General features: G+C 33.8%; 3 protein-coding genes across 3 annotated transcripts; 2 read left to right on the top strand and 1 right to left on the bottom strand.

Annotated features, from left to right (window-relative positions):
• Positions 1 to 2,289: 2,289 nt before the first annotated feature.
• Positions 2,290 to 8,051, bottom strand: LOC149906621 (uncharacterized). The gene is made up of 11 exons (XM_090104304.1): positions 7,690 to 8,051; positions 7,303 to 7,432; positions 7,095 to 7,224; positions 6,738 to 6,934; positions 5,996 to 6,174; positions 5,591 to 5,786; positions 5,261 to 5,376; positions 4,799 to 4,898; positions 4,002 to 4,152; positions 2,920 to 2,947; positions 2,290 to 2,683 (listed from the first exon to the last, which is right to left on the bottom strand). The coding sequence occupies exons 1-11, from the start codon at positions 7,809 to 7,811 to the stop codon at positions 2,614 to 2,616; spliced, it is 1,419 nt and encodes a 472-aa protein (XP_089960430.1). The 5' UTR covers positions 7,812 to 8,051; the 3' UTR covers positions 2,290 to 2,613.
• Positions 8,052 to 14,119: 6,068 nt separating this feature from the next.
• On the top strand, positions 14,120 to 20,413 carry LOC149906620 (uncharacterized). The gene is made up of 8 exons (XM_090104778.1): positions 14,120 to 14,322; positions 14,435 to 14,564; positions 16,288 to 16,417; positions 16,809 to 16,936; positions 17,096 to 17,232; positions 18,232 to 18,433; positions 19,011 to 19,129; positions 20,034 to 20,413. Exons 1-8 carry the CDS (start codon positions 14,243 to 14,245, stop codon positions 20,182 to 20,184), a joined length of 1,077 nt encoding a protein of 358 aa, XP_089960904.1. The 5' UTR covers positions 14,120 to 14,242; the 3' UTR covers positions 20,185 to 20,413.
• A 911-nt stretch (positions 20,414 to 21,324) lies between these two features.
• LOC149906619 (uncharacterized) lies at positions 21,325 to 23,683 on the top strand. Its single transcript, XM_090104777.1, has 2 exons — positions 21,325 to 21,607; positions 23,011 to 23,683. Exons 1-2 carry the CDS (start codon positions 21,331 to 21,333, stop codon positions 23,607 to 23,609), a joined length of 876 nt encoding a protein of 291 aa, XP_089960903.1. The 5' UTR covers positions 21,325 to 21,330; the 3' UTR covers positions 23,610 to 23,683.
• The last annotated feature ends 7 nt before the right edge of the window (positions 23,684 to 23,690 follow it).

Raw genomic sequence — 23,690 nt, 5'->3', positions numbered from 1 at the left:
CACTAGTAATCACCAAGCGAACGCAGAGGCGACTAGATTTGTAGCTTGCTGATGATGTGTAAACGACAAAGCGACTGCCAGGAAACGATAAAATGTCGTCGTGATCCAATGGGAACAGCTAGATACGACAGTCGCTAAACGATAAAAAATGTTGACGACAAACAATCGTTATAATGGGAACAGGTAAAGACGACAGTCGTCGAACGATAAATTAGTCGTTACGACATAGTGGGAACGCGCCCTAACTGTTAAGCTACCAAAAATACATTTCATGGTATAGTTTTTTTTTTTTTTAAGTACATTTAGATAGTATTAAGTACGTAAGTGAACATAAAATAAGATTTTTGTAGAAAAATATTTCCTTAAAAGAATCCCTTCACTGACTACCTACGCAAGGAAAGCTTCGAACAAAAGCTTGCTATTATATACGGCAAGTTACTGTAACAATTGCTAAATTTACCGACAGTTTCTCATTCAAATCTATTGGGTCGTCTAAGCTATTGTATTTATATCTACAGGCATATAGCATAGCCATTAGGTACTTCAGGTAATCAATTTGACTGATAAGATAGTGTACCTACTTATTTCGGGAAATCTATTAAGTACCTACCAATTATAAAATTGGAGTCTGTTTTTAATATTGAAATAACCTATTTTTACTAAATGCATATTATACACTGTAAACATACTATAATAGTAATTTTTAAAATATTTGTCTCACTGTCTGTTCCGGGTTATCTCAGGAAAGACTGGACCGATTTTGACGGGGATTTCACGGTTTGTCAGATAGCTGCTGTTATAAGGAGTAACTTGGGCTATTTTTATACCGATATGATATTCCGATTAAAAGGAAAAACTCATTCACACACGCGGGTGAAACGCAGGGCGCAGCTAACTAGTAAAATATAAGATCGAGAAAAATAAAACAGATTTTTTTCAGTAAGGTATATATTTTAGAGATTATAATTATTATATATAAAGTATATTTATTATACAATATAAAATAAGTTCATTATACATTCACAAAATAAAAATAAGTGCTTTTTTATAAATATCTACAACTCTTCGTAGCTTTAAACAAATAAATGCGTTTAAAATAAATGTAACGTATGACGACAAATAAGAATGAAGAATGATAGAATAAGAAAAAGTCCTTATTAAACTGATAACTTACAAGTTCCATATAACTCACCATATTAAGTACCTATTACATTTAAACATATGCCTATTATAAATGATTGTTAATAGCTGAATAAAAAAAACAGAACAAGAAAATTACAGAATTATAAGACAACATGATTGCACAAATTATTTTAATAACATGTTTTCCGCGATTTATATTCTGTTTCATTGGTGTGCCGTTTTTGACGATCGAATGTAGTGTTAGACCGGGAGATACTGACACAAAATTTCGAGTCATTTGTAACAGGATGGCGGTTCTACAGGGTTCTTAGTACGCAATGACAAAAAGAAAAACGATGTTGTGAACGCTGGTACCGGCGTCTTAGTCGCGTGGGCGTTAGTCGAACTCGTCGGAAAAATAGCGAAAGTCAAACGATTTGTAACACAAAAATTTTAGAATTTACCGATAGCCCACAAAAAACAAGTAGGCGGTAGTGTCATGCCATACTTTTCCGGTGTGACTTACAGCCCGCCATACCGACGCGAATGTGTTGATTTAAATAAAACAATTATTCAACCATTTGTATCAGGCTAACTTTTGCACAGGTAACCATCGTCGTGCAGCCATTTACGAAAATCGCCATGCCATACTTTTCGCACGATTCCAAATGGTCGCCATACCGCCGAAAATCTGCAAAAATTTTTTATTTCGCCAAACTTTTTGTACCAGTATTGCATTTGGATTTTTGGAGAGTATTTGATAAAATGTGACCATTATTATATTTGCCATACTTCTAGTAGGGGGAAAAAGTGCTGTCATACTCACAGACTAATAATAATATACTACGTATACAAGTCATACTTGAAAAATTAATTTAGTATTAATTTATATAAGTGAAGATTTCCAACACCTAGATCTTTGAAATTTTGTATTTATATTCGTTGATCCTCAAACTTACAGGAAAAATAAGTGCCATACTGTTACAAATCGTTTGACTTTCGCTATTTTCCGACGAGTTCGACTAACGCCCAAGCGACTAAGACGCCGGTACCAGCGTTCACACCATCGTTTTTCTTTTTGTCATTGCGTACTAAGAACCCTGTAGAACCGCCATCCTGTTACAAATGACTCGAAATTTTGTGTCAGTATCTCCCGGTCTATGTTGGCAACATTATCAACACCATTTTACTATAATTTTTTCTAGAGGGAAAATTGACAAATAACAATCCCGAGAACCTTGGACTTCATCATCATCATCCACCAGTCTGACCAAGTGCGGGTTGGCAGATGTCACATGTCGTCGAACTTTTGATTCTTCGACATGCCAGTTTCCTCACGATGTTTTCATTCACCGTTCAAGCAGTGATGACATACAGAAATAATAACCGCTACAAAAATCCTTTAAAACTATTTTTATAAAATTGTGAATTATATTTTTACAGAATTAAATATCTAAGTAGTAAAAGGTAAGTCTTGATTAAGTCGTTGATTCAAAAGTAACCCATGGTCTGTTGCGCTTCATATATCTTCACTTCATCCTTCTTCATAACTAAATCTGGCCTAAAAATAATGAATTAAAAAATATTTTATTAATCAGTGCCAAACAGTAGAAACATTACGCATAAAAATTATGTTTATATAGACCATTTAAATTTTTTCATATATTTTTGTTCTTGAATCAAATCTGGTTTTACAAATTCTTTTTACAATTGATTTGAAGAAATGTTTCTATAAAATATTAAAGTATTTTTATTTAGTTTTTCATATCAAAAATAATAATTTAAAAAAATACTTACAAAGCCAGTTGAACTGTTTGTTGCTGAGCTGAAACAACAAAATGTTGATTTATTATGTAATACTGCCGAATTACGTCTTCGATAGAACAGCGATCTACATCCTTTAATCAATGTGTTCTACAATACGTAGGTAATTGTAACAGGTAACTAAACTTCTGTTTTAATTACCTACGTACTTTTTTGACGTGACAACGTCTTATGCCGGGTCCAGACTGGTGAAACGTAACATGCACTGTAACATTCTGCCTTTCATTGCATGTTCGCTGCTGGTGTGGACGCATAGCGCGCTCATAACGCGCATTCACTACGAACATCCCGCGTTCGTCTGTTTCCGCCATTCTGCCGCGAACACGGCCCTTCGATACACGTTTTTTTCGTGCGCGTCAAACCGGTAGATCACACGAAGCATGGAGTCCGAAGACCACGTTCTTGCTATCTTTTGCTCATTCCACGCAGTCTCGTCCTCCATGTTCGTTGCGTTTTCAAACGACCGTCCACATTGGCTGCTCCGCGCACACTACCGTCGAAAAACCGACAAATTTCGGATCGCTCCGCGCGCGGCTTGTAATGCTCGTAGCATGCGCGTGTAATGCACAATTCGCGCGCGCAAGACGTCCAAACTATGAGAAATTGTTACAAAGTGTGTTACCTTTCATGATACATTGCAGCAATGTGGACGGTGAATTCTTTCATTGCATGTTACATTGCATGTTACGTTTCACCAGTCTGGACCCGGCATTATAATTCGATAGAGCCGGCTGCACGCACGAAAAAACATGACTCATGCGGCGTTACCTTGCTCTGAGGCGTTACATGTAAGGCTTGAAGTGTAAGTGAGAACGCGAAACGAGCGACAAAGAAGCACAATCGGACGTTGTCACGTTCAACTATCGTCAGTAAACCGACTTTACAGACAACCATTTTTTTTTTACATCATACCTACCCTACTACACAATACGATAAAAATTATAATACTACTACATAAAAAATCAGTTTCCAAACCTAAGTTGAACCAGTACTTCCGCGAAGAGATTGTGTTTCGGGATTTGACTATAACATAATATAATGTATGTAACACTCACGTATCGCAGACTGGTGTATGATACCGGAGACATCCGTGAAGTACACCGGGTTGTGCATGAACTCTTGCTTCTGCTCGATGAACGTCTCCTGCGGCTGGATCAGGTGCTGCTGCTGCTGCCGCCACTTCTCTATCGCCTCGTGGTCTTCCACCTTTATTATTTATTTATTTATGATACTTTATGGTATACTAGAGGTCCGCCCCGGCTTCGCCCACGTTTTCAAAGAAAAACCCGTTCCCGTAGGATTTCCGGGATAAAACCTATCCTATGTCCTTTCTTGGGTATCAAAATATCTCCATACCAAATTACATGCAAATTGGTTCAGTAGTTCAGGCGTGATTGAGTAACAGACAGACAGACAAAGTTACTTTCGCATTTATAATATTAGTGTCGATTTACCCTTAGTAGATATAATAAAATCGTAGGAAAGTTAAAACTGTACATTGAATATTTTTTTTTTAAGAATACTTTGGACGTGATCTTCAATCGATATCGAAGCAAAAATATAGTTTTTAGAATTTTTGTCAGTTTGCCTGTATGTATGTCCGGGCTAAACTCAAAAAGTACTGCATGGATTTCCTTCAAATTTTGTACCGAGATAGCTTGAGACCTGAGGAAGGATGTTTTATCCCGGAAATCTCACAGGAACAGGAACTATGCGAATTTTTATTTGATTACGCGGGCGAAACCGCTCGCGGAAAGCTCATCATACCAGTCATCGAAACGAAATGAACACATAAACATAGAAAGTGTACAATAGGCGGCCTTATTGCTTGGAAGCAATCTCTTCCACTCACCTTCTGCATCCTCTCGACTTGCTTGTACGTGGGCTCGCCGCCGACATAGTCGCGTTTGACACGGTTGTGCGTTCGGATCTCGTGCTTGCGTAAATCGGATCTGGAAAATGAGTACTAGTTTATAGCTAAAGGTAAATAATACGTAAAAATATTTTATAAACGAACGAAAGCGAAAATTTTGTAGTTCGAAAAAGCTTTCGCACACGCAAATGTTTCTGTACGCAACATACACGCGTAAATAATTGCGTGCGTCTATTTATAACACGTAAGTTGACCGCTGACTTACAATACATGAAAAATATACGATTTCCTTTGCTATCTACATAAAACATTTTTTTAATTTTGTAATAACAATGTAAGAAGAAAAACACTAAGCAAAACAGCTACATTATAGCTTAAACCACTCCCATATAATATACGAGTCCAGAATGTTTCCATATAAGTTTTGTAAGGCATACTCACTTGTAACAGAAATCTCTTCCACAGAAATTACAGGTGTGTTTGATATTCATATGCGTAGCTTCGTGGTGTTCGCGCAACGCAGCGTTGGTCCTGAATGCTTTTTCACACATTACACACTGCAAAATAATACTTTTAAAAACATAACCAAAACAAAAAAGTGTAATAAAAATCTACAAAGTTTCTTAAAAAAATTACATACATGTATTAATAAAAATGGAAAATGCATTAATTTTATTTGTTTAAATTATATTCTATCTCTCACATATATTAAATAAAAAACACAAATTATGAATGTTGAATTGTTTCTACATCCACAATCCAAATACATACCTTAAATTGTTTCTCTTGATGTGTTAATTTATGCTTGTTCAAATTGGAAGGATTAACAAATGTAGCGGGACACACAGGACACTTGTAGGGCTTCTCACCAGTGTGCGTACGCATATGCATCACCAAGTAGTATTTATGTTTACATTTGTATGGACATAGGTCACAAAAGAAGTTAAATGTATTTGTGTGTACGACCCTAAAAATTAAATTGCTATACGAGTTAAAATTTTTTCAAAACAGAATAGTGAGTATATTCTTATTTCAGATATAACTAGTTATGCTACATAAAATATTTGCATAAACTAAAAACATCAGCACAAAAAAATTTTTTTTTTTAATAATAAAAATATATTTTTTTTTTTTGTAAGAATCCATCCGTAAATATTTTATTACAATTAAACTTACATATGATTTTTAAGTCTGGCAATAATCGGAAATTCCTTTCCACAAGTAGGACATTTGTGTGTCACAGGCTGTTTATGTATGTGTCGCATGTGCTTTGCTATACTATATACCAGCTGGCCACAAATATCACAAGCTCGCAACATACACTGCTTGTCTTGTCTGTGTGCTGTTAAACTATCCTGTTAAAATTATAAATAAACCACCTGAATAACATCTTCAAATATAATTATGTCATGTAGAACAACTATGCCAAATTGTAATAATAATGACAATTTATCAATAACTAGCAATGCCCTGCGGTTTGACACTTTTAAAAATTCGTTATATCTTTTGAATGGAATATCCAATTTTTTTTAATTTAAAAGTATTTTGCTGGTATTGAAACAGTCTATAATAAAACATCATTTAATAGGATAAGGATTGATATGTATGGATAACATGGTTTGATTAATGTTGAAACTTCTATTTACTTTGAAAACGTAAAAAAGTTGTTGTAGTAACATAACTACTGAAGATGGACATATGGTATCGTGGACTTTCTTGTAGATATTAATCCATTCTATAATACCGTAGAACATTTTTTTGTTCTATCTTCAATAGAGTCCGAAGCGCACACGATGACAGAATTTTTATTAAGGAATTTTTTACACCTTGGGTTACATTATTGCATTTTTGGTAAGGATCTCTAATTTTTTTGAAAATGCAATATAGCCTATGTATATAATTATTATTATCAATCTACCTTGGATGTAAATGCCATATCACAGGAAGAGCACTTAATCTCTTTACTTTTAGGCTGCTTCTTTTGTTGCATTCTTTCTTTTTTCTTACGTTCAATCTCTTTTTCTTCTTCATGCTTAAGTCGTTTTTTCTTTAAATGGTGTAAAAGTAATTGGAAATCATGTTTTGAATATGGATATGAGTGGAATAATGGGTCGCCTGGAAACACAGTAAATTACTTTATATTTAAACCAATAAAACTACTACTATCTACTATTTCAAACTAATAAAACCTCTATGCAAACTTTGAACTACATAAAGGGGATTTTCAGTTGTAATTTTTATCACACTGTGAAGACTTAATCAATAACATTCCTACCCATAGGATTCAACATTTTCTTAAATCTTTTATCTGCAAGTTCACAATTCTTCTTGAACGTTAGGGCAGCTTTTAGAGACTCCAAACATTCTGTACATATAAATTTCGGTAATGAGTCATCAGAGCTCATCTGAAATATAAGCAATAAACTTTTAGACATATTCCTTTAATTTTCTCAAAAAATAATATATAATGTACTTATACTGACTGCAACATTTGTAACACTACAAATAGCTTCCATGATTTCATAATCCATAATTCTCTCAGTTAAAGGGGTACATCCACTTCTTGCACATACTCTACATATCATATCTTTAGAAAGCCGGGGTGCAATATTACTAAAACAATCAAAATTACATTTGTTACTTTAGTTTAGATCATACTTTCGGCAAAATCCATACTAATATTATAAATGCGAAAGTAACTCTGTCTGTCTGTTACTCTATCACGCCTAAACTACTGCACCAATTTGCATGAAATTTGGTATGGAGATATTTTGATACCCGAGAAAGGACATAGGCTACCTTTTATTGCGAAATATGTATCACGGGCGAAGCCGGGGCGGACCTCTAGTTTAAATATAAATGAAATGTACCTGTCGGCGAAAAGTTTTTGCCAATGATCATTATAACAGCTATCTTCGGAAAACGTGTTTGGGACAGGGAATGTCACATTATTCATCTTAGAAAGCATACGTTTAGTTAAATATACATTCATCTTATAAAATAATAGGAATATTGTCAGTAAAACGATGTATTTCTGTCACTAAGTCCAAAATCTGGAAACTATCACTTTAAATAAAAAATGCACTATGGCAATTCTCAATTCAATAATTATGTACTTGGCTTAGACTTTTCTTTATTCATATTACAGTTTAAGTTGCTAGTATTTTATTTTAAGATTTTAAATTTAATTTTGTAATTAATTGTAAACCATTTGTAAACAATAAATATATGATTTGACAACTGACATTGATCTATGGTTTGTTAATTCGATCTATAGATTTCTTTACTCTATGGTTTGACCTAACGGTGCATTTACACATGCGTGTTTGTGAAAGGCCTCGCTATTTGCAGGAAAGCAGGAATGTTATGTTTTATATTATTATGAATTATTAATTTATATGTAAGTAGTTTGAGTTGTTGAAATAGGATAAGTAAAATGATTGTAAACAGGGAAAAACAAGACACTCGACGATCTATCATCAATAGCTGTGTTTTACCTGAAAATAAAACACATATTAAATACTTACCTATATTTGAAGCTTACTTATTGAGAAGGCTCCTAGCTTTTTCCGCCTATTTTTCCCTCTCTTTCCGTTGTATATATGCTATCTCTCTCGCACACCTCTCCACCAGGTGGCGGGGCGCACGATAATGTCGGGCGCTGGATGTTTTTCATTGAGTCGAAATCCACAACAGGTGGACGTTAAGTGTAAGCTTCAAATATAGGTAAGTATTTAATATGTGTTTTATTTTCAGGTAAAACACAGCTATTAAACACTTGACCGTAATTTGAAGCTTACTTATTGAGACCCGTTTGTTACCCACCTGGTGTAGAATATATGGACGCCAATGTGAATTTGAAAACATAAGTAATTACTTATTTCTTTATTTGAAAGAGTAAGGTATGCAGATAGTATACCTACCAATAAATCACACAAATTTTTATATTATATAATATATTAACAATCCCAGATGAAAAGTTAATCAAATAAGAACCAAAAAGTTAATCATAATGATTAAAAGTATTAGAACTTATGAGATTGGTTCAAGCGTACCTTAGTTAACCTTTTGGGCTTGAAAAGTTAAAGTTACTACAATTTTCACTATCTTTAGCGTAAATCTGCGAAAGCGCCAGAAACGACTTTCAATTACGCATTTAGATGTTACTTACAAAATGAAGCAACAGCTGATCCCGACGAGGCAAAAATACCTCAAACTCAAACCTTTATTTATTCAATTAGAACTCTGTAGAAGCACAATTGAATCATCTTAACATAGAATTACCACCTGTCTCAACTCACACAGTTTTAACCCAACCTGCTACAAGCGGACAAGAAGAGAACTTGGTCCTTACTTTTGGGGTCAGAAATAAATTTAAAAGGTCACCCCTTGAATAAGGCAATAAAATATCAAAACAGGTAAACGGTTTTAATTATAATACAGATTTTTAACATCAAACCAAACCGTGCGGTATCTATTAATGTTTAGAGCCAACGCCACCAATCATAATCTAAACATGGCTAGTATTTTCAGTACAATGCATGAATTATTTATTTAAAACTGATAGGTCATAAACTCTGTACTGGAAACAAATATTATACTGAACTTAAGAGACTAAAATGATAAGGAGCTTATCTGTGTCCCAAAACTGCAATTACTACAGCCAAGTACGTTACTTTTAATCAATTCGGTTTTAAGATATAATTATGATTTACATCAGAACTTATATAGCTATACCGAAAGCCTCGGGACTACATAACGTGACTTATCTTCTTATATATAAAAATGAATCGCAAAATGTGTTGGTAAGCGCATAACTCGAGAACGGCTGAACCGATTTCGATAATTCTTTTATTATATTCCTTGAAGTACGAGGATGGTTTTTATGTAGAGAAAACGTAAGTACCACGAGCGAAGCCGGGGCGGACCGCTAGTTTATAATAATAGTGTTTGTGCACAACACTAGGCAGTCAACAGCTATATGAACGTCAGATAGGAAAAGAGCCAAATTTATCCAGTCAGTAACAAAGGATTTTAACTATAGTTACTTTATTCTAATTCAACCAACTACTACTAGCTACTCCGTATGTCTTTTGGATAGACGGAGGCAAATAGGATTTTTATTCCAACTATATCATTTGATATTTTGAAAATGTACTCCACATTTTCATACCGTCAGAGTCATTTTGCAGATTATAGTGGTGCAGCACTGAACACTGTCTATTAAGTGGCTGATGCTGCTGACCGGGCCTTCAGTTCCGCTTTCCAGAATACCTTCACCCTTCTAGGTGTTACTACTACTGAAATAGCGGTACTCTATCGCGTCGTTCAGGTCTCTAACTGACTAGGATTTCTCATATTATCGTAACAACCCTCGCTCGTTCTAACGAGGATAAATTATCGCCAAGGAATTCTGCTGCAGGATAATGGCAAGAGAGATTATAAGCTTAACTATGCATTATTATGTTAAGGAATATGGTGGGTTTTGAATACTATCGTCGTCTGAAAGTATCTCCTTTCGATTAACTGCATTAAGGATGCAGATCTGATCCCATCTTTGTTCCGTAGGAATGCTACGACAGTCTAAACGTTACACTGAACAAAGAAAATTGCCCTGAATATAGTCGGTTGTTCCAACATCCGTAATATGGCTAGCCTAAGGTTAGTTATCCCTTGATTGTAACTGCTACCAATGGAGGCATTGCTCTTGTGTTGTCCACAGTTGTGCGAGTGCAAAAATGAAGAACTGAGCTCGTGGGGAGCTATGTCGAATGAATCTGTGTTAAGATTATGACAGTATAGGACAGTTAGCTGTGGATGCGAAGACAGGACATTACTTTATTCATCCGTAAACACGCGAGGCAGCCACGGACAGCGATATAGCAAGAACTAAACTAGCAAAGTTTAGTTCGCTTACCAGACTTTGTCATGTTTTAAATGCAGTATATCCTCTGAATAGCATTGCATTTATGACTATTGATAAACTTAATTCACCCGTAAACACGAGAAGCAGGCACGGATAGCGATATAGCAAGAACTAAACCAGCAAAGTTTAGTTCGCTTACCAGACTTATATTTTAAAAGCCGTATAGCCTGTACATTTCATTTATTGCCCCCCCCCCCCTCAAAGCAAAGAAATGAGAAGTCATTTGGCAGAGCTTTCTCGTTAAGGGTAGGGGTTCCAAGTAATATCTAATAATAAGAGGCTTTTGTTTGGAAAGATTGACTTTCCGTTATTTATCCTCTATCCTATGTAACTCAACAGTCAGTATTCTCAGCATTCGTTGAGTACTTAAACGTTTTACGTTAATAGTTGTATATAACTTTATTATACAATATAATAATCCTGGTGGGATGACAAAAAACTTGTCTAACAAACGATTATCCTAATCCCTCAGCGATTTATTGTTTGAGCCCCGAAGAAAAATCTCATGGGTGCAATAATGAGGTCAAATGGGTTGAAAAACGAGTCAAATAAATTGCCTACAAGACCGGGCAACTAAAATAGGCCTATGAGAGGTCAACTATACGTAATCAATCGTCATTTGTTACATTCAATCGCTTTGCGATTAAAAAATCTCTTCCGATGTTTGTATATGAAAATTGGTCGGCTAGTGCCATTTAATTACGATACCAAACATACCGTTGACACAAGACTTGGTGACAATCCTCGAAACCACCGCCACAAATCATCTGCGAGATGATATTTGATCCGACTCGCCTTCCTTTGTTGTGATTAGGCTTTGCATTGGTAAATACAATTTGTTCAATTCCAATTTCCACAATTGGTAAACCAATGGTGGTTTCCTGATTCCTGAAGCGTAAACTTTTAGGATACGAAGTATCAATTTCATGCGCCCATTATTTGACGTATCTAACCTTTATTGTATTTATTAGGTCATTTACTATACTGCCCACTGTGAAGTAGATTTCAAAACCTTTTTCTACCTACCTTAGAAGAGTGAAGAACCGATACGGTCATATCCAAAACTTCTTTCGTGGGTCCTCGTTGACAAAAGCAAATATCTATGATCATTTTAATGATCAATCCTTTGTATATTTGCACCAATCGCCATTAAAGCCCCGCGAGGGCTGATATATATTTGCACCATTTCCCCGTGGGGACGGTTGTTATCAAAGCCCCGCGAAGGCTGATATATATTTGCACCATGTCTCCGTGAGGTACTGTTGTAATCAAAGCCCCGCGAGGGCTGATATATATTTGCACCATTTCTCCATGAGGGACGGTTGTAATCAAAGCCCCGCGAGGGCTGATATATATTCGCACCATCTTTTCCGTGAGGGACGATTGTAATCAAAGCCCCGCGAGGGCCGATATATATTTGCACCATTTCCCTGCGAGCGACAGCTGCGCGAGGGATGTTTGTAACTAGAAATAAGTAGGGCCTGCCAAAAAATGCTTAAGAGACACCCTGCGAGGGTGAATTTGACCTGGCTAACCCCTGCGAGGAGTAGTGGCCACATTTATGTATTCTGCTTCGAGCAAGAATACACCTTAGTGCTAATATAAAAATAGCAGTAAATAATCATTTAAATAATATAGCAATTAACAAGGTCCTTTAACTTATTTTCCAATGTTAGCGACATTTAATAAATTCATAATTCAAATCAATTCACTAAATTTTAAAATGAACTTCGATTCATATTTATTTTTGTTCATGCAATCGATGTAACATTTAGTTGCTTTATATCCGTTAACATTCCTTACGAACGCAACCATACCGTCGTAGGACGTTATATTTAATTGCACAAAATAATCTCCACTCACCCGCAATTTTTTACTTTTTGTCAAGGTGTACAAGTTTATAATATTATTCTAAAACGTTAGAAGTGAATTGTAAATCCTTTGAAATAAGTGTATCTAAATCTAATTTATATTAAGATATCTCGATAATTATTATACGATAACCCTTTCAGCACAAGTTCAGTAAACCAAATTTAATTGTAAAATTTTGGTACTTACTCGTTTTAACAAAAAAGTTGCATCATTTGAACATAGGAAACGTAATTTTCAATCAAATTAGCCGTGTGTAATATGTCTATTTTCACATAGAAACGGATCAGAATAATACTCATAAAAGGACACGTATAGACTACGGATAGTTTTGAATGTGTGGAACATTCATGGTACGTATCTACTATACATGAGCGAATTCCATCATTATTCAGTTGAGCGGTAACTCCCGTACGATTTATAAAATAATATCACAACGTGTTCTGACATGTCGTGACTTCTTGGAGCTGACTCATCTCGTTCGATAATTTTTAGTAATAAACTATGATAGGAATTCCGAACCGTTCCTAGCGATAACGACAATGTAATAAAGTCGTAGCAATGGATTGTATGCCTGTAAAGCTTTGAGTTGGCTCATATCCATACTAAGTATTAATTGTAATTTTTCCACGAAAAATTCACTTGTACCCTTGTAATAAAAACACATTATTAAAAATGAAATAAAATATTAAAAATATCTATATACAAGAGAGGGTATTTGATATATCTAGTAATATCAAATAATCACAAAAGTAATATTAACGATTCGAGTAAAGCCGAACGGTAACACCGTTAAAATAGCTTTACTCACAGTATTAAAAATTCAAATATTAATTAGTACATATTGCATAATGAAATATTTCAAAAGAAAAGTTACTATTTCAAGTAAAATGTAACGGTTGTATCGTTAATTTTAAATATCTTTATTCATGCTATTAAGTATTTAAGCATATTGAAAAATAAACTATTGCTGAAGGATTCATTAAAAACCTCAGCATTTTAAATAAAGTCCAACGATTATACCGTTGACTTTAAAGATTTTTACTCATTTTTAAGTAAAATATTATTAGAATAGATGTAAAAATAACTCACTGTACCGATCCGACGGGATACACTTTTTAACACTTTTAGCACTTGCTTTATGCAATACTTAATACTTAATAGCACCAAGGTTGTAGTCTTGTAGACAACCTTCTCGCGGCGGAAGCTAGACGCCAATGAAAAACATCCAGCGCCCGACATTATCGTGCGCCCCGCCACCTGGTGGAGAGGTGTGCGAGAGAGATAGCATATATACAACGGAAAGAGAGGGAAAAATAGGCGGAAAAAGCTAGGAGCCTTCTCAATAAGTAAGCTTCAAATTACGGTCAAGTGTTTAATGGAGCATTACTTGTGAAAGTTCGCCACATGCCAAAAGATCCTTGCCTAGCTCGTTGCCTAGTCTAGGTGCGTATATTGGCGTAAATAAAATGAACTGACATTTCTGACAATAGTTGACATTGTGGTTGACATTACACTTTTGAAATTTGATTCTTAATATTTTTGTTTGTATTTAGATGTATTTACAAACATTTATTCCTCAATTAATTGCAATAACTATATAAAATATTTAAAAATATCAATTTCTTATGACTTCTCTTCTGTTTTTTAAATCTATGCTTTTTGCCAAAGCATTGAAAATACAGAGAAAAAGAAAAAGAATGAAATCGTAAGTTATCATTTTTTACTGCACGCCATGTATTATTTTTATGAAAGCTAAGAATCAATAGTAACATTAGGTACCTAGTATTAAGTATGTTTTATTGATTATTTGCTTCTAGCATCCTGCACAAAACTAAAACATCTAAAATGTGTCGTATATGTAACGAAGAGACAGCGAACATTCCGATTTTTGAAAATATTAACCATATAAACATACCAGATGAAGTAAAAAAAATATCAGGAGTTGTTGTAAGTATAAAAATCTCTGTAGACTGTTTTATTTATTCTCTAAATAATATGTGATTTAGTTTACTACCAAACTTGTAAGATTATAAACTGTTGAAAAATAATTGTGAACTCTTAGATTACAAAATAAAAGGCAGATGGAGCATGACAATCTTTCATCGCCCTTGTCAAAGAAAATACGAAATCAAAAACGAATACGAACCTCCATCAGTGCCATAGCGATTCTAGTGTCATGCAATACGTCAAAAGGGGTTTGTTATTATAGTAAAAAAATGCTGTCTTGTGATATTAAAACGCTGTAAAATTTGTTCCCGAAAACAAACAAAAGGATAAAACATCGTTTTACAGGTTCTCTGTAGATTATTTGGCTTATTTAATTTTGTATACAAATAATAATTTTACATATACGAAGGAATACAAAACTTCAACGTATGCTGCCAGTATTTTGAAAATGAATTTGCCATTTTTATGGGTAAAACGGTTAAAAGATCTTCGGGGTAGTTGCTGTTGGATTTTTCGATCGTGAATGTGATTATTTCTATAGTGCAATAAAGGTTCATGATCATTATTAGATAATTTTAATAAGCATAATACTTTTTTTGTTACTTTTACATAGCTGAAAAACGTCAGTGTCGTTTTCGCCCGCGATTTAATTCATTTGAACTCCGTGATGGATGTGACAAAATTATTATTATTCAGGAATATTATTTATTACTTTATTTTTATTTATTATCCAGTAAAGCAGCTGACAATGTGGATGTCGTAAGGGTCACTGAAAATCAGTGTTAAGGTATTTTGCTTCAGGTATCCTGAGTGGCTTCCTTTTTAGCCCAAGCAACCATACATAAATTTATGTTTTCTATTACTCACCTATTATTCATAATTTACAATGCTATTGTTGTGGGTTTGTGTGTATTGGAATAAATGGTTTCTTCCTTCTTTCTTTCTCAAAATAAAATGTCCCGTAATATTGAAACATTTTTTTAATGTAGGTAATTTATTTAATTAAAAATTGAATACAATTATTTTGTTCATATATAACTTTAGTAGGTAGGTACTTTATCATTTATGTAACGAAAGAATTTTTACAATTTTATAAAAAATTATCATATAAACAAGAATTTATTTTAAAATTAAAATTAAAACCTGATAGCTAATTATTTATGTAGCCTACGTCACTAACACCACTACCATAATAATTCAGATGATTGCAATGTCACCTCATAAATCAAAATCGGTTCAGCGGTTTATACTGCAGGGCGTGCCAAAGAAATATTATAGGTACATAGATACACTCGAAAAACATAACCCTCTTTCTTCCATAGTCGGGGAAAATTTTGGGAAAATTTTCAATATCTGGTAACATAACACCCACACAGAAGCACCGTGTACGTACAGTGCAGCGGCGAAATGACAGCACACATAGCTTTATGGAAATGACGATAAATTATTCGGTTTAGTTCGGCAACGCTCCATCTGTCTTTTATTTTGTAATCTAAGTGTGAACTATACCAAACAATTTATAATCTTATACTTACATTATTTTTGGTAAAACTACTCAGTTTATACCAAATTTGTCTACAAATCGTCAAATGTGAATGAAATGACAAAGTTCACAATCTGTCTGACTTTGATTATTATCCTCAAAATTGTTCATTGCCCATCGTTGGTCAGTTTAGCAAACAAGGGTTTTCTATTTTAATATATATTTTTTATTTATTCTCAGATAAATAAAGAAGATAATCTTCCAAATCACATATGTCAAAGCTGTTTGGATCTTCTAAATGGGTGTATATTATTTCGAGAAATGTGTCAGAAAAGTGACAAAAAGTTAATTGAATTTTCTATTAAAAAAGGTAAAATTATGTCTGAGACCATTAATGAACTACTTTCTGCTCTACTATCTAAAGTTTCTTTAAATTTCTCTTCTGTCATTTTTCCTTGCGTTTTTTTTATTCTTCCTTTGCCTTAACAAAAATGTTCTAAAAAGCTGTTCTCGAGTTTTACACTAACATTTGGCGATTCATTTTTATATTTATTACTAGCGGCCCGCCCCGGCTTCGCCCGTGGTACATATGAAAAATAGATGTTGGCCGATTCTCAGACTTACCCGATATGCACAGAAAATTTCATGAGAATCGGTCCACCCGTTTCGGAGGAGTATGCAGACTAACATTGTGACACGAGAATTTTATATATAAGATTTTTCATAGAATTTGTTAATGCAGAAGATAATTTTTTTTATAGAATTCGTTAATGCAGAAGATAAAAATGACAGTTCTGAAATGGACCAAGAAAATTCACAAAATATTCCATCACCAGAAAGTTCTGAATTGTGGAATTGCTCAACATGTACCAGAGTTTTTGTTGATTTGGTAATTATAATAAATGCTTTTTTATTTGCATACATATTTTTATGTTATGAACAACATTCATAGTTTTTTTTTATATCTATTTTAGTACTATAAATTTGATTTTATTAAATATATGTAAAAAAAAAAAATAATTAAATTAATTCCTTTATCTCTTTCCAGACAACATACAATGGACATTTAAATGAGTGTAGCCAACAAACTGCTGAGATTCCCAAAGTTGAGGAAAATAAGAAAACATTTTTATGTGACATATGTGGTAAAATTGCAAAGTCAAATGCAAATCTTTTAATTCACATGTAAGTGTATTCAATTAATGTTTTAAATGAAATTAGTTTTCTTATACATAATTAAAATATGTTATATTTCATTTTATGTATTATACATACTGTTTAAGGCCGTGTACGCGGTCCGTGCGCTGTTTGGCTCAAATATGTGATTTTTCAAACCAGATTGTCCATCAACCACTTATCTTACAAACATATGAATTACTAATAATTTTAGGAAATTTTATTGTCTATGTAGTTAGTTAAGAGTTTTTTTCAATTAATACAGTATTTGTGAATACCATCAAGATAACTGAGCCGATGATTACTTGATTTCACTTTTAGTGTCAATTTCGAAGCTAAAAATATCTGAAATTGCTGACAGATCTAACACACAATTATTTTTAACTAACTGCAAAGATCCTTATTAAAATAGTTAGTTGAAAGATTTTTTTATTTTGGACTCCTAACTTACGAAATTAAAATCCAAACTATGTGAATTTTTTTAGAAATTATAGTCGACAAAATGATTATTTTCACCAAGATATTTGACATTATTGAATATAATTTATACATATTTCAATAAAAGAATGTCTTACTTATAAGATTAAATTTAAAAAATCAACTTAGGTACGTACCTCTATTATTTTTCTACAAATTTTTTTAAAGTACTATAAAACACTGCGCGCGACCCGATTAAAATCAGTCGGCAGCGAGCCTTTCCAGAGAGAGGACATGTTGCTCGGCGCTCTCCTGTGGACCTATGCTGTTCATAGTAAAAGGATAGCGCAAGCCGCGATCTATCGTAATAGATCGCGGAGATTTTGACTTGCGTTAAATTGAATATGCGCTCTTAAGTCAGTTCTCTGTCACTATTTTATTAGTTAATATTTTTAATTAAAATGCTGAAACCTACTTAAATAACCATTAATTCTACATAGTCTATGGTAGAAAATGCTGGATATAGCCATTGTAGTAATAGAATACAAACTATATTAATTAATTGAATGAATACAACTTTTATTATTTCAGGGGTATTCATGAAAATGTGTTTCCTTTCAAATGTGATGTTTGTCCATATCAAGGAAGAACAATGGATCTATTAAAAGTGCACAAAAGAACACATCTTACTGAAAAACCATTTAAATGTGCTCTGTGTCCAAAGTCAACCACCACTGCTAGCAATTTATCTAAACATATGCGCCATGTTCATAGCAAAACAAGACCATATAAGGTATTGTTTCTTTCTCCATTTTTTTATGTACTTATACATATGTCAATGCATGATAAAGGCCAACCTCTGACTGATTTCTATAATCTGTTCCTAAAATACTTTTTATATATAGTCCTTCTAACAAAATTGTACTCTCTATTGAAACTAGCCAACCTACATCAAAATCTCGATTTCCCATTTAAAAATTATGCTTTTTCGATCCAACACGGATAAAACAGCCCAATTTGCAAATTAACCGATAAGTGATAACCTCATGATCCCCAGTATCTAAAAATGCTATCTACCAAAGTCTTAACATATTGAAAACTGCATTCATAATTTTAAGTCTTTTTGGTGAAAATCATAAAATATTTAGTACTATAATTTGTGCTTATTTTTAAGCCAGGTCCGCTGCGCCGATTTTTAGTAGACCCTGTCGTTACTGTAGGTTTTGTCGTGTACTTTTTATCTCGGTGAAGCGTTTCCATATGAATTTCCTTTAACTACGTGGGCGGAAAGCTGGTTGTGTTTTAAAACACGAAAACGTAGCGAACTCGACTTTAAATACATGAATATAACTAATTTGTTTGTTTTTCAGTGTACATATTGTGAAAAGGCATTTTCATATCAACATGACATGAATCGACACATACGAGATATACATTTGCGACAGGGGACTGTTGAATGTGATATTTGTTGTAAGAAATTTAATACTAAGTGAGTATTATATGATGGTTAGGGAGCCAGGTGCAAATTTGGTTAACTATTTCCTCTCAAGAGATAATTCGTCAGACGCATGAGAGTATAGTATTATAAAGCCTCGTGAACGTCAGCTGGCGCTCGGTTGGGGGGGTGAGCGGTTGTAGCCTCCCACGCACATAGGAAAAAAAATACATTCATTCATTCATTTCCTCTCAGCTAAAAATTTGTCAAATTGTAGCTAACCCAATATCTCAACGAAAAAAAATAGTCAGCTGGTTACAACATGGTGTATTATACGTCAGCTGGTGTCTCGAACATGAAAGTTAAATTTAAAGAAAAATTTATTTTCCGTTATTTCCTCTCAAACAAAAATTTACCTGATGATAGCTTATATGTAACTGTGGATAAATATATATGTCAGCTGGCTGTATCTTGGTGGAAAAACCGTCAGCTGATACGGGAGGCTACAACCGCTCTTCCCCCCAACCGAGCTCCAGCTGACGTTCACGAGGCTTCATAATACTATACTTTGATGCATTTTACTAATTACCGCTTGAGAGGAACTTGGTCATAAAATCTGCTGCTGGCTCCCGGACCATGACATACATATTTGATTTTTTTTTAAATTTGATATAATTGATATTTTTGGTTTTATGGCATTCAAATACTTTATAAATATAAATTTATAAAGAATAGAAAAAATTCGATTACGACGCGGGACTCGAACCCGCATCCTTTCGCGCCATTCCTGGGCAGATGCCTGACCAACTCAGCCACTCGTGACCCACCAGATCGATCGAATTTTTTCTATTCTTTAAAAATTTATAATTTGATATAATTTTTATTTTAATAATCTTTATGTATTTTTTTAAAAAAAACTTGTATGATTAAAGATACTATTCTTTACTCTGGATTTTAGGAAAATACTACAGGGCCACAGATGGAAAATCCACAAAATCAAAGGCGAAAGACACGGCCGGCTGCCATCTTATTTACAGTGCCAAATAGGGGACAACAGTGAAAATAAACCTATAGCTAGTGAGAATATTAAAATACAAGATGCGTTCTGAACATGAAATATTTTCAGCGCCGGAAAGTAGGTTTTTTCAATTTTGTTCTGCAAAACGCGAACTCTGATTTGATACTCGAAATACTTATGAATGGAAGCTCTAAAACCAGTAGGGAAGTAGCTTACTTTTTTTATTCTATGCATGTACGGTCTACATAATCGTCAATTTACCGTGATGGGTTTAAAGTTGAAAAAAAGCATACTGGGTTAGAAATGACACCCATTACATTTAAACTTACTATAGTTTACTATAGTTTGTCCCTACAATGAGAAATTAGCAGTCATAGATGACTAGCTGCACCCTGCGGTTTCACCCGCGCGCATGAACGGTTCCTTTGAGAATATCGGTTTAAAAATAGCCTAAGTTACTCCATAAACCAACAGCCATCTGTCAGTTAAAGTCCTGTCACAATCCATTAAAAATAGCCTTAGTTTACCTTATACCAACAGCTACTTGTCAGTGAAAGTCGTGTCAACATCGGTCCAGCCGTTCCTAAGATTAACTGAATCAAACAGACAGACAAAAATTGTAAAAAAAAAAATTTTGTCATATGTACAGTGTATATATGCATTTAGTAAAAATCGGTAATTTCAATATTAAAAACAGACACTAGGTAATTGTATTATTGGTATAGCTTGCTTATTACCATAGAATCACGTTATGATTATTCTAATAATAAATATTAGGCACACGTCAATAACACGGTTTGGCAACATATGCGTCTCTTCTTAGCTACTTGTATGAAATGCATTTACCCCATTCCCAACTATGCTAGGAAAATAATGTTCACAGGTAAATCTGTGTTATGTAACTTTAACAAACATGCTTAATTTATTATTATGATATTATTATAATAAGTTTTATTTATAGATACTTTAATTGTCTGTAGGGAGTGATGAGTAATTTTTTATGTTTATATATTTGATAATAAATGTTTTGTTTTCCTTAATAGTTTAATTATAAGTTTATTGATTCCCTTACCAGGCCAATATTTCTTCTCATTAATGATTTCAGTATCTTAATTGGTTCGATATATTTTATAGGTTTATTAAACTTAAATGTTACTTATTTTCTTCTTGTATAATGGATTTTTTACATTCTTATTCTAACCATCACCACAAACGGAGTTTCTATCTATTTATAAAAATGAAGTGGTTAATATTATTAATATTCATATTATCTTTATTCGACGGGGAAACTTGTTTTGATCTGCCTAATCAATCCTGTGGGTCTGATTTAACTATAGACAAGGATCATTACAATATATCAGATGTCTACAATATAGGTGATGCATATCCAACAGAGACACAATTTGATAAGTATGGCAACTTGTTTTTCATCGAATCTGGTCAAGACATTAGAGGTTACTATTTTGATGCGAAGGTGATTAAAACAAATTCAACTGTTCCTGAAAAGATTGCGGGTAAGAATAATAATTAAGGTTGTTCATTTATCTATTTAGTGGCATTTAGCCCGTGTTGCCAAAAGATACCCCACATAGTTCCCATTTCCGTGCGATTTCCGGGATATAATCTTATGTCCTTTCTCAGGTAGGTATTAATTATTATAGTATCAAACTTCTATATAAAACTTCATCCAAATCGGTTAAGCAGTTTATACGTGAAAAAGAGACAGTTGGAATGACAAAGTTAAGGTTTTCTTTTTCCCATATACAGGGTGTCCCACTATTGGTATACTAAGCGCGAAGGAACTTGTAGTTTTGCATACACTGATCACGTAAAAAATACTTAAAAAAAAAATTACGTCCAAAATTTTTTGCTAAATTTTTCCTGAAAATCCATGTTTTCTTCTCTAGCTTCGCGCAGCCGGCATATACCGCTTCTCTTATATGAGCATTTTATCTATGAAAACATAATCTTAAACGATAGCTCACGTGCTGGTGGCAAAGTTGGGCGGCTCGCTTGTTATGGGTGTACACATAGAGTTTTAAGAATTCATCTATTTGAAAAAAAATGAATCTGGAATTTTTTAATTATTTTTTACGTACTCAGCGTATGCAAAACTATAACCTCCTTTGAGCTTAGTATACCAACAGTGGGACACCCTGTATAATAATATTGAATACAATAAAGTTATCCCTACTAATAAGTAGGCTACTATCCCTACTAATAAACTAGCTGCTCCGCGAGGTGTCACCCCCGTGGCTCCACTCCTGTTGGTCGTAGCGTGATGATATATGGCCGATAAATTGGCGAGCTAACACCTAAAGAATTTTTCAAATCGGACCAGTAGTTCCCGAGATTAGCGCGTTCAAACAAACAAACAAACAAACTCTTCAGCTGTATAATATTAGTCTCGCAGTAGTGGAACGCAGGTGAAAGTCATTCGAATCAAAATTCAAAAATCGAATTTAGACCATAGTTCCCAAGTTCACTTCTGAATTAATATGGTTAATATATAAAAGACGTGTGGCACTCGGGGACTGCCGCGGTAAAGCTATTGCATAGCGTCAAGCGTGCCTTCAAGCCACACCTCCGCGCTCTTCGGAGTGGGGAGCGTGAGGTTTTTTCGTTACGGAATTTCTGGATTTTGTCCCCGCGCTCAAGGCCCGCGATAGAAGCTATATAATAGCTTAAAAGTTAATTTAAATATCGTATCTACTTATTTAGTACCTACCTATATTTTTTGATCAAAACCCTTGATCCATGATGAAATTTAAACGGCTGTTAAAAAAATTGGAGAATGTAATGCGGTAATTTTCCTATAATTGTGTAGGTTCTTAAAATCTTAAAATACATTACATAACAAAATGAAAAATTACCATCTTTTGCCATCCAATTAAATATTATTTATGCTTATCCATAGGTCTCCCCGAGGGACTCAGCTATTCTATCGCCGTTGATAAAAGAAGTACAAAAGTTTATATTGGAACAGGGAAGGGAATCTATGCATATAATTACGATTCAGAAGATACGAGTTTAGTTTCGTCGCCAAAAATGAAATCAAATATGCTATTTTTGGACAAAGATGGTAACAAGTATATTACGGACAGCCCCGATGGAGTTGAACAATTGTATTTACTAGCAGGTGAAAGAAAAATTCCATTCAAATCTCTTGAAGCTCTGAATGAAGTGGCAGTAGATGACAACAATAACTTTTACTTCATAAGGGAAGAAAAGCTATTCGTCCTTAAATCTAATCTGTCTCATCCAGTTTTCATAGGCAATGTTACATATGATGGCTGTGCCCAAATATCATTCCATAAACATATTGTTTATGTTGCCAGTGAAACATTAACATATCTCCACGAAAATGATACAGGTTCATTAAAAAAGGTTAAAAATATACCGGGAAACATAACGGCTATAGCTTTTGATAATTCAAATAATTTCGTACTGGGTACTCGCGGCAAGATTTTGAAATATGAAAACAAAAATAATGAATGTTACCATAGAAAAATATAAAAATGAAAATAAAAAATATTATTCTAACAGATTATTTTATTATGATTACAAAATAAATTATGTGAATAACTTATCTCATTA

Source organism: Colias eurytheme, chromosome 8 (genome assembly GCF_061535395.1).
Source record: "Colias eurytheme isolate Ceu_HAF_F1 chromosome 8, ilColEury1 Martin Lab GWU primary, whole genome shotgun sequence".
Taxonomy (NCBI): domain Eukaryota; kingdom Metazoa; phylum Arthropoda; class Insecta; order Lepidoptera; family Pieridae; genus Colias; species Colias eurytheme.
This window is presented reverse-complemented; position numbering and strand designations above follow the sequence as displayed.